The sequence below is a fragment of the Choristoneura fumiferana genome, chromosome 30 (assembly GCF_025370935.1).
Source record: "Choristoneura fumiferana chromosome 30, NRCan_CFum_1, whole genome shotgun sequence".
Classification (NCBI taxonomy): domain Eukaryota; kingdom Metazoa; phylum Arthropoda; class Insecta; order Lepidoptera; family Tortricidae; genus Choristoneura; species Choristoneura fumiferana.
Genome location: NC_133501.1, coordinates 8,405,375 through 8,418,002, shown reverse-complemented (window position 1 = coordinate 8,418,002; position 12,628 = coordinate 8,405,375). Strand labels below are relative to the sequence as shown.

General features: G+C 36.6%; 1 protein-coding gene across 1 annotated transcript in view; it reads right to left on the bottom strand.

The window, feature by feature from the left end:
- Positions 1–12,381, bottom strand: part of LOC141444578 (cytoplasmic aconitate hydratase-like) — a gene marked incomplete at its 3' end in the record, with an annotated part of 48,377 nt that extends 35,996 nt beyond the window's left edge. The window contains 6 exon segments of the mRNA XM_074110144.1: positions 611–673; positions 1,811–1,880; positions 4,916–5,061; positions 5,904–6,070; positions 8,014–8,106; positions 12,241–12,381. Of these exon segments, the coding sequence (XP_073966245.1) occupies positions 611–673; positions 1,811–1,880; positions 4,916–5,061; positions 5,904–6,070; positions 8,014–8,106; positions 12,241–12,247 (546 nt within the window).
- Between the last annotated feature and the right edge of the window lie 247 nt (positions 12,382–12,628).

The following is a 12,628-nucleotide window of genomic DNA, read 5'->3' as shown; positions in this document are numbered from 1 at the left end:
GTTTCTTTGAACAATAACAAAAAATGCCCAAAACGATTAGTAGTCAACAACTCCACGCGTTCCTGAGAAAAGAAGCCTTGATAGGTACGGAACCACAAAACACAGATAGATCAGAAATCAATCTCCATACAAGTGCGCTCGAGCAACGCACACATAGACACTGCTCACGGACACGATATCTCGGACCGGTTGGGACCAGTGCGAGCGCGAGTGCCATCCGCTTGAGACACGCGTCTGTGAACTTTTTTGTGCAATAATGGAGCAACAAAAAAAAAGTTATTATAACTGTTCAGTGGACGGTTGTTTAAATTAAATAATCGTGAATTTCGCCAATAACGAAATCGTCGCAAGATATTTTCTGTGACAAATTGACATTAAAATCAAAAATTTTAGTTGTTAATTTATATTTCCATTCTGCCCGTTTCATTCTCAACAATAAATCAAACAACTAGATAAGAGTGCCACTACCACGATAGTTTTTTGGTGCATAAGCCATAGTTGACAACCTTAGAGCGACCGCCGAGCGTAGGTATGAAAAGTGAAGTACATACAGGAGATTGACTTCTGAACTATCTGTTTTGTGACGGAACCCTTAAAATGAGGTACTGACCTGATGCACGATTCCAGACCCTGGTGGCACGATCAGCATGTTGTCAAACGCCTGGGCGCCCCACTGTAGGGACGCAAACAAGGTAAAGTTTAAAATATTAATCAAAATAGAAATAGAAATCATTTATTCGTGACAAAGTAGCGTAGCAAAAGGATATAAAAAAAATTAAGAAAGTTTTAATACATTTTAAAAAGTAGCATATTCAAATTAAACAAATCATATAAGCCGTAGCACGTCCACTGGTATGCAGGACGGAACTCCTCAACGGTTAAGTTAAGAGCGTTTATACCTACCGAGCTGGCAACGTTGCATTTTCTTTAGTTTTTCGCGATTATTCCATAAAAATTGAATGAAAATTAAAAATGTTGTCTGATAGAACACTTTTTAATATATAAGTTAATGTGTCTACTCCAATAATTCGTGATAGACTTTTACATTCTTCAAAAACGAATAAATGTTTATGACCGGTTTTTAAAGAAAATAAAAGTCTATAGCGAATAATTATTGGAGTAGACACATTAACTTATATATTAAGAAGTGTTCTCAGACGACATTTTTAATTTTCATTCAATTTTTATGAAATAATCGAGAAAAACTAACAAAAATGCAACGTTGCCAGCTCAGCAGGTATAAACGCTCTTAACGGCATCGACTTGAAACTTGCTACGCAAACGTAGCAAGTTTCGTAGTTTAGGTGACATTACAGTTCAGTCAGAATAGTACATTGTGTCTTATGGGCGGTAAATAAGGAATTACGAACGAGAGTCTATTAGAAGCCCGAAGTCGAAGACTGAGGACTTTAATGAGTCGATGTTCGTAATTCTAGTTCCGCCCGTGCGACATACAATGTTTTTCATCACATTTGCTAGTAAAATTTTATATTTCTAAAAGAAAAAATATAATTGTTCCAAATATTGGCGATACCTTAGGCTGCGCCCTTGGCAGTGCCGCCCTCCCCCTCCCCCCAACAGCGTGCGTGTGCGTGTGGCAGCAGCGCGCGCAATGACTCATTTACCGACCACGGGCTTCATGACAAGCACATTATGGTCGAGGGTTTTATTTGGGGGGTTGCAACCAAGGTAGCCTGCATGTTACGACACTGTTTACGAGCAAGTGTGATGAAAAAAAAGTTAATCTTTATTTCCAAACAATATTTAACCTTTTGTAGAGTAAACGCTGTAATATATCGCTTTGAATTACCTTCAAAAACTGGAAACGTTCCATGTTCCTCTCGAACTCTAATTCCTGGTTCTTATTCAGTGCATCAGGGCTGAAAAATTAACAAATACATAAAGGGTCCATATGTGGCGTTATCTGGGAAAAGGTACCTTGTTGTCGGTATTGAGTTATTGATATCCCCATAATCTACATACATTTAGCTATCGCACCATGTAAGAAACATGCATGTAGGTTTAATAGATATTTTTTTAAAAAATGTTGAAGCTCAAAAGCCAGAAAAGGTGATTATGAGAAAATTGAATTCAAACTTATACACCCAATAAAAGTATGTTAATGTTGGAAGTTACATAGATGACATGCTATTTGAGGAGTAGATTGTACGGGCTTTTAGGTTTCAAGAACAATTTTGTAATTGGACAACGGTTTTCCTATAGTTTACCTTGCCAAAGTGCATAAAGTAAAAAAAAAGGTTGATGGATTTTTTTACATTTTTTTTATTTATAGTATATTTCCATTGGATTTTATCGAAGGAAAAAATATTATGCGTAATTGGACACTAAATAAGAACTACTCCGTTTTGAATTAACGTTGTTTATTATATATAAAAAAATACTTTAACTAAAATAACTTTGTTGTTTACAAATGTAATTAAACAGTCAAAATCAACAAACTTTTATATTTAGTACGCTAAAACATAGCCAAATGAGACTAAATTAACTCAACAAATCTTGAAAAACTAGTTTTTCAATCTCAAAATTCAAGGTAAAGTTTAGTAAAAAGTTGGTACAATCACTCTATATTTTCTAAAAGGTACCTTATCGTCGGTGGTAAAATATTTAGTGATTATGAAGTGATATCATTTGAAAACGACTAATAACTTACGATTAATTTTAATAGTCTTAATTTAAGAACACTGTAGTATTAAAACTCTTACCAAAAACCTATAATTTTGTCTCAACACACTAAATGATTAACGTATTTGAAAACGTACCTTATTGTCGGTCGTAAAATGTTTAGTGACATAGTTAAGAATAAGATCTAAAAAAATGCTTTTGATTTGTAGTTGTAACTATTAATCGTTATTATTATTACTATAAATCAACCTCTAAAGACCAGCAGGTGGTAGGACCTTGTACAAGGTCCGCCCGGATTGCTACCACCATCTTGCTCGCTAATCCTGCCGTGAATAGCAGTGCTTGCAATGTTGTGTTTCGGCGTGGAGAGTAAGACAGCCGGTGAAATTACTGGCATTTGAGGTATCCTAGGTTGGCAACGCATCTGCAATCCCCCTGGTGTTGCAGGTGTCTAAGGGCGGTAGTAATCTCTTACCATCAGGTGACCCACTTGCTCGTTTGCCATCCAGTCGAATAAAAAAAAGACAAATTGGCGTAAATCGTCAATAAGGGCCTTATCACACTAGCGATTCGCGGGAGAGTTGCGAGCGTATAACGATTTCGCTGCAAGCGCGCAACGATGTCGCTGCTGCGAGCGCATGGCGAGTTCCCTGGTTTAGCGCCAAAAACGCCATATTGTAGACTTTCGTATAATATATAGGGCGTCTTCGGCGCTAACGCAGCGAATTCGCAGCGATATCGTTGCGCGCTCGCGGCGATATCGTTTCATGCTCGCGGTGAAATCGTTACGCGCTCGAAGCGAACTCGCTGCACGCTCACCTCGCTTTCAACTCGCCCGCAAATCGCTAGTGTAATAAGAGCCTAACTGGCTACCGCTTAAGGGTGGCCAGTTATTGATGATTTACCTTACTCTATCTAATTAAACGCATTTTATGATGATTCTTGACGTTTTTTACGCGCCGACAAGCACCGCAATGGGCCCGCGTAGTTCCCAATGCCCAAGCTCTCTCATTCTGAGAGGAGGCCTGTGCCCAGCAGTGGGACGTATAGGCTAGGATGATGATGATGATGATGATGATGACGCGCCGACAAAGTACCGACGTCCGACACGTCTTCCAAACCGATACTGAGCGCACAGAAAGCATTCAAGAGCGGCACCGACAATAAGGTACCTTTCTTACTAAACTTTAAGGGATGTTTTAACTCATAAAAAATCGATTTAAAAACTTGTGTCTCTGTCAAATTAAAATTTAGACCCTGCTTATTAATATAGAGTAAAAAAAGAAAAAATGATTTTTTTCGACATTTTACTAGCGCGATTATCTCGGAAACTAGAACCGACAACAAGGTACCTTTTACCAGATAACGCACATATACTGAAAAATTAACAAATACATAAAGGGTCCATATACTGAAAAATTAACAAATACATAAAGGGTCCATATACTGAAAAATTAACAAATACATAAAGGGTCCATATACTGAAAAATTAACAAATACATAAAGGGTCCATATACTGAAAAATTAACAAATACATAGAGGGTCCATATACTGAAAAATTAACAAATACATAAAGGGTCCATATACTGAAAAATTAACAAATACATAGAGGGTCCATATACTAGTAAGGTTGTCAAGTAATCCATACTAATACTATAAATGCGAAAGTGTGTGTGTGTGTATTTGTGTTTGTATGTTTGTCCGTCTTTCACGTCGAAACGGAGCGACGGATCGACGTGATTTTTGGCATAGAGATAGTTTATGGGTCAGAGTAATTTTATAATACGCCTTAGATATTAATGTCTTCTTGACTTGACTTAGCGCGCGGGTTTGTGTGTGTGCGTACGTGTGTGTGTGTGTGTGCGTGTGTGTGTATGCGCATATATATATGTGTGCGCGCGCTATCGCTTATGGAATGTACTACACAATAGGAACTAGTTTCCCGATTATTTTTTTTTTATTCGACTGGGTGGCAAACGAGCAAGTGGGTCTCCTGATGGTAAGAGATCACCACCGCCCATAAATATCTGCAACACCAGGGGTATTGCAGACGCGTTGCCAACCTAGAGGCCTAAGACGGGATAATAATAAGTAATTTCACCGGCTGTCTTACTCTCCACGCCGAAACTGCTGCTTCACGGCAGGGTTAGCGAGTAAGATGGTGGTAGCAATCCGGGCGGACCTTGCACAAGGTCCTACCACCTGCAACTGCTGATGTGCTGTCAAGGAGCCATTTTCCAACAGGATGTTCGCAGGAGAATTTTTTACTCACGCTCTAGCGAAGTCGACCTGCACGGAGTGGTCTATGACCAGGTCGGCGGGGCAGATGGGGTTGATCTTATCAGGGTCCCCGCCGAGGTCTTTCACGGCGTCCCGCATGGCTGCAAAGTCCACGACCGCCGGCACCCCCGTCAGGTCCTGGGGGGGAGGGCATTTTTTATCATCATCATCATCAACATTCATTTCATGGATTAAAACTATTAGCTATGACCAAGCGGAAGCATTGCTAACATATTATTAATAAAACTAAACGGGAGATATGCACACACATACACACACACACACACACACACACACACACACACACACACACACACACACACACACACACACACACACACAGACGCACAGACACGCAACACACACATACACACACACACACAAACACGCACGCATGCCCGCAACTTAAACGATTTTATAACGAAATGAATATTTTTCATTTCATTTCATTTCATCATTACCATCATCATCATCACCATCATCATTAGACATTCGGCTCATGTGGTTTGACTCGAATACGAACTTCGGCCAAACATTCGGTAACAATACAAAATACGGAAGAATTTCGGCCGAACTTCGGTTCAATAACTTTAAATTTTAAATACGAATAGATAGATAAAACAATAAATTGTTAAAGACTGTTGAAAACACCCTTCAATAATTAAAAATACTTCATGTTTCTCAATGTTCAATTTGTTTTTTTTTAATAATTAAAAAATATCTTTTTTATGCAATTTACGAATTGTAATAAAGATGCTTATTAAAAGAATTGTTACTAAGTTTATTTAATATTGTTTACATATTCTACTGATATGCTTTCTATTAATTTAAGTCCAAATAGTACATGTAGATAGACTCTTTTCTAGTGCCGAATGTTCGGCATTTAAACGAAATTTCGGCCGAATGCCGAAGTACGGCTCAAGCTGCCGAAATCCGGTTGCGCGTTGCTGGCCCTTTGTTGTAAAGTAACTTGCAATTACCTGCAAAATGACTCTAGCAGGCTTGAAGGCAATCTCGACGCCCCCCTCCACCGCCTGGTTTTTCTCCCACTCCAACACATGCTGCACGTCCTTGTCTAACACTTGGAAGTTGTCGCAGTTCCTCACGCACGACTCTAGCAACACCCTGATGCTGTACGGGAGACGGTCTGAAACAAGTGGAATATGTTGAGCTCGACTAATTTATAAATGCAAAACTTTGTATGTGTGTATGTTCGTTAGTCCTTCACGCTAAAACGGCTGGACGGATTTGGATAAAATCCTATCCTATAATATTATAAATGCGAATGTTTGTGAGTGAGTGAGTAAGTGAGATTGTTCTCCTTCACGCTGAAACGGCTGGACGGATTTGCATGAAATTCGGTATGTAGATAGCTGGACAATCGGAATAAAACATAGGCTACTTTTATTTCCAATATTCCCACGGGATAGGGATAAAATGTCGAAACAACACCCGCTGGGCTTAGAGTCATGAAATTTGACATAATTGTTTTTAATGTAACATCAATGAAAACAACGATTTAATTTTCGGAAATTCCCACGGGAATTTTTCAAATATCCCAAAATTTAAATTCAGCCGCTGGACCTAATTTATTTATTTATTTATTATTATTATTAAAGATCAAAAATACAACAAGTTACATTACAGGTCTTAGTCCTAAAGAGTAACAGGCTGGCAAAACAAATATTTACACTTATAATTACAGAATAAGGATAAATTATAATTAATAAAAGTAACAAAAACTAATGATTTACGTGTGCGAAGCCGGGGGTAAACACTAGTTTGTTTACAGTTAAGTTAATTTAAGTGTTTTTAGGGCTCCATAAAATGGTAGGAAAAAAACAATTCAGACTTCCGATAATAGGACTGAAAAAGTTCTGTAAAAAATGCGCACCCGTTTTCCTTCTACTTATAAAATCATAGTAACCGGTTATAATTTCACTAATACTTACTATAAACGTGTTTGTAAATCTGTTTGTTTGTTACCTTATCACGTCTAAACCGCTGAACCGATTTAGATGAAATTCTGTACACCAATATTTTGATTCCCGCAGAAGGGCAAAGGATAGTTTTTATCCCGGAAAATTGCATAGTTCCCGCGGGATAGCGATAAACGAATTCTACGCGGACAGAGCCGCGGGCAACAGCTAGTGTTTGATAGTAGGAAAATGCCGTCTCCTGTAATCATTCCTACACGTCCTATGCAAACACCATAATTATCAATTTAAGATTATGTAAGGTTTTTTTATTTTTTACAAGCTTTTATTTAGTTTCACCTGTCCCGTTGTCTGTCTGGCTGTAGTCAAATCTTGCAAGTTAAATTCGATTTAATTTAAATGCATACTTATGTAAATCAACAATACAATAATAACGGTTTATAGCATCGACTTGAAATTTGGTATGCAAATGTAGTTTGGGTGACAATACAAGTACAGTCAACAAAAAGGACAGCCAGCAAAAAAAGCTTGCATTAAAAATGTAATTTTTACCAAAAATTTATTAAGACAAATCCTTGATGTCTCGTTTCCTTAAATTTTCATTTCATTTTGTACAATTTACTTACACTTATGTGTCCCCTTGTTACGTATCTGGGACCTATATTTTTTATCTGTGAAATGTGTTGCTAATATACTTACTTTATACTTGTTTATTTTGTGTTGTATGTAATTTGCGAAGTGCAAATAAACATTTCTATTCTATTCTATTCTAATCCTATTTTTTTCATTTGCCGTCATTTCATGCTGCCTATGGTCCTACTTTAATTACCAATACCATTAACAAGTACAATTGTTGTCTGCCTTATTTCAATATTAATTATTTCACTGTATTGAATATGGTGTAAGTAGGTACACAAATTTATTTATTTTGTAAAATTAGATCATAACATAAAATTCTATATAACAAAGTTACTTACTTAGATACATGATACATCATGTCGACGTAATAAAGTGACATCCACCTGTCCCGCCTGATGTTAAGCAATTACCGCCGCCTAGGAACGCTTGCAACACCCGAAGTATCACTCGCGCGTTGCCGACCCTGCGTAAACCTTTTTATATCCCTTTCGAAGACCTCCATGCTGTAACTTACCATACTTGGGCCCGAGAGCGTTCAGGTCATAGTACTTGTAGGTTTTTCCATGAATCTCCAAGGTCCGGAGCAAATTGGCGTAAGGGTTGTTGGCTGGAAGAAAAAAACATACCGTTTAGATAGGTGCCCTTTGCAAGGTCCAAAATATTTTTTTTACATACTTTTTTTTCGCATACATATTTTTTGCATACATATTTTTATTCCCTGAAGCACTTTTGGTCTATAATTGTTTAGACTACATTTTTTATTATTAAAATGCTAAATCCATAATATTGTTAGATGTAATTATTATTTAGTCTAATATTCAATGCCCTCAAAAAAATAATGAAAAAAAAATGAAATTTATAAATTATAATACTAGTAGGAATAGCAAGATTGCTATAAAATCTATAAAACAATGACACTTCGCTTCATATCGTAGGTTACGCAATTATGATAAGATATCCTATTTATATATATGCTTGTTCCATTATTTACAATACAATAAAACAAGGGTCATGGTTTCTCATGAACTTGGCTAACATTTTTTATCTGATTTGTATGTTTTTTGCGTCAAAAGTTCCTTTATAACACTATCAATCGAAAACTAAATCGCAAAACTGGGAGTTAGTTAAGAGCGTTTATGCCTGCTGAGCTGGCAACGTTGCATTTTTGTTAGTTTTTCTCGATTATTCCATAAAAATTGAATGAAAATTAATAATGTTGTCGATAGAACACTTCTAAGTTAATGTGTTTACTCCAATAATTTTATTATTCGATATAGACTTTTATTTTCTTTAAAAACCGTCCATAAACATTAATTCGTTTTTAAGGAATATAAAAGTCTAGTATAAGGAGTTAAGATCGCGGGATCGCGGTGGATGCGGAAAGCACAAGACCGCTCTGAGTGGAGAGCCTTGGGGGAGGCCTATGTCCAGCAGTGGACGTCTTTCGGCTGACATGATGATGATGATGATGATGAATCGAGAAAAACTAACAAAAATGCACCGTTGCCAGCTCAGCAGGTATAAAAACACGTTCGGCCTCAGTGACACAACGTCTGTGACTTTTTAATTCATAGTCCTATGCCAGTGACACGTATTTGTGACTGCTGTGGGTTATGCGCTATGCCTACCGTAAGAGCTCAGTGGATCGTCACATTCGGCTCCGGCAAAGTTCCGCTAAGCCCTTACGCTATGCCAGCCTTTAGGAGGTACGAATACGGTATTTGACTACTCCTTAATTTGATGATGGTGATGATGAATTCCTGTAGCCCCTCAGCAGGGACATAGGGCTCGCAGTAGGGACTTCCATGCGTCACGGTCCTGTGCTGTGGCTTCTAGGTCTCGCCACTGGTACCCAATTAGGGAGATCTCCTTCTCAACCGACCGTCTCCAGGTGATTCGGGGTCGGCCTGGCCTCCTACTACCAGCAGCTTGCCACTCCAGCGCTTGCTTGGCGAGATGAGCATCGGGTCTCCGCAACACGTGTCCGATCCAGCGCCACTTCCTCAATAGGATCTCCTTATCAATTGGCTTCTGGCTCGTCAACTCCCTCCCTTAATTTGCCATATCTTAATATTATTTTGAAAATATAGATATACAGATAGTGTTTAGCGAAGAGAAAATTTAAATCGGGTGAAAATTGGATTTAGTGATTTTTTGAAAAATCTGTACACCTGTCTCTTTCTCAAACGCTTTCCTCTATGCAGCAAGTATGGCGGTACTGGCGTGCGACGTCACATGCCAGTACGTCTTTCTTTGTCTAATCTTGAATTTCAAACCATTATAACTTTGTTATTTGTAAAGGTAGCTTAAAAATTGTTTCTTTATTCGATAACAGGCATTGTGAAGTTTTAATTTATAAAACATATACAAAATAGTCAAATACCGTATTATTTTGACACGACGTAGTGTCACTGGCAAATAAAAAGTCATAGACCTTGTGTCACTGGCACCGGAATGTATTACGTCTGTGACACGTATACGTGTCAATGGCGTAGAAGTGACTGCTGTGCTACGCTGCTGTGGGATATGCGTAGGCATAGCGTAAGAGTTTAGTGGATTGTTGCCGGGGCCTTATTAAGTCTATTTTAAGTCTGGACTGATGTTTTGAAGTTCGTATCGTACCGTCCCTCTCGCTCTCGTATTAAATAGTATAAGTGTCAGAGGGATCGCACGACACGAACTTCGATTTTCGAGTTTCGTAGTAGCCGTGCTGTATCTAATCTTGATTGTGTGTGTTTGCAGTACCAAATAAACGTTTTTATCTGTCTATCTATCTAAGAAGCTAAATAGTAGTTAACCAAAATCTAATTTTTTTTTTTCAAAATTAAACATTTCTCTTATTTATTAAACATTCAAAAAAAAATTATAGGTTTGTATGTATGTACCTTCACTAGCCCTTTTTGCCCGTATTAATGGCTTCGTCTGCTTTGAGTATTTTTTTATCGTTTATTAATCAAAGCATACCTAACCATGTTTTCTCACATATATACAAGGTGTTAATTAAATAACTGAAAACCTCAGACACCCCAAAAATATTTTTTCATTTTAAGTTTGTTGATTGCATTTATTTTTGAATACCTTCATTATTTTAAAAGATATTCGGGTGTTTTGCTAAGTCAGTAATTCTTCTTCATTTCTAACTCTACACTTATGTATAAAGTATACTCTGTGTCTACACTCATGATTTGTATTTGTCAGTTGCGGTTTGACGTTTTTAGAAGAAAATCACACAGTCACAAGAAACCAGCCAGTATTAAATTATCAAAATAGTATGCAACCTGATAGAACATTTAATTGGCGCCTGTTGCAGTCGTAACTTTTAGACAGGGCACTATAAAAAAGGGATTTAAAAACACAAACACAACCTAATTTAAAACATAGTGTAATGATTCTACTCTCGATTCTGAGCAAACTACTTTCTGGTTTTCAGTTATTTTATTATATTTTTTTCCTTCCTGCTATAAAACATTATTTTTAAGATACTCAACTCATTCCTTTACATTTGTATAACACATATTATGATTGGTTTTTTGGAATCTTTTTGTATTTTTTATTTCAATTCCAAATTTTTACTTTTACGGTCATCCCGTAAAACCTAAATTGAAAATACAAACTGAAATATAGATGCACAGAGAAACCAGAAAAATTAGACCAGCACTGGGAATCGAACCCAGGTCCTCGGCATTCCGTGCCGTGTGCTATACCGCTACACCTCCAGCAGTCCATTACGTCTTATTTTTCTGGTGCTTCTGTGCATCTATATTTCAGTTTGTATTTTCAATACATATTATTATTTTTCTTCATCTTCTTATTTATTCCATTTTTTTTTCACAATCTGCTATGTGTATGTTTATGTTTATGCGTTTTTCTGTTTGTGTGTGCGTGTGTTTTGAAAAATAAAGTCTAATCTTATCTTATCTTAGCATATAATATACATATAAGGGAAATAAAAGGGAGGCCTTCTTAGCGGATGCGGAGGTTTAAATTAGGGAGTTAAAATTGGAAGTGGAAAAAATGTAAATATTATGTATATGTTAGAATCAAAGTAAACCTTTTTTTTTAATTGACTGGACTTGAGCTTTTAGTGTTTTTCGTTAGCCATTTTAAAATAACAATTGTAGAGATACTATTTCAAAACTCTTGCCAAAACTTCCAAATTTCAAAAATAAATACAACATGGGTAATAATTAGTAATAAAATGTTATAAATATAAAAAAAATATTTTTGTGTCCAAAATCACCTTAAATATTTTTAGGTAACTATAAATGCTCATGGTATATTGTAATCAAATAATCATAGTCAGAACGTAGCTATAAAAAGTAACACATGAATGAATTACTACAATCAGAAACCGGTTAACTAATAGTCGAATACATTAGGTGTGAATGACGTTGGAATATCATTTAAGATTTATCATTCAATATAACCTTTAACGCCATAGTTATAGAACTTATTTTATTTGTCTATTCATTACGTGTAAGTGAACTCCGAACACGACCTCGAACTTTTTACGGTTGTTTATAGTTACGGATCTGCATATTTACAGGACCAAGGGTCAATTGAGTACTTAGAGGTTTTAGTGAGAAACCTTGAAAAACTATGGTTATTTTATGACATAAAATTGTAATATAAATCCAATTAGATTTCGAAGAAAGTTGCCCGAAAGTAGGTGATTCTATTTTAATTCCTAAGAGTTTATTATATTATTTTTATTTTTAATAAGAAGTAAAAGGAAACATACCAGCCATGGTGCGCCGTCGAAAAGTCACGTAGAACTAGTGATTGACGCAATAAGATGTTTTTAGAACTGAAAATAGAGTCGAGAATATTGTGGATTTTCAGAATTTATCAGTGCCCGATCGGAATGTCAGAATGACATTGACATAATTTGACATTGCTTACTTTTTTTGGTTCGGCATATAGCATGGCAAAGGGATCACATTTTGTACATCAAAAGGTGCAAACTGTAAACGCATTGACAAAATGTTTGGAGAATTCTTTAAAATCGAAAATTAAGCGAAGTCGTTGTATTCTGGCTGCATTCATTTTGCTAACCGCTTCAAGAAAATTGTATGAAAGGCAAAACTATAAGTACTTAGTTCGTTTTAATTTTTTTTAAAAAGAGCTTG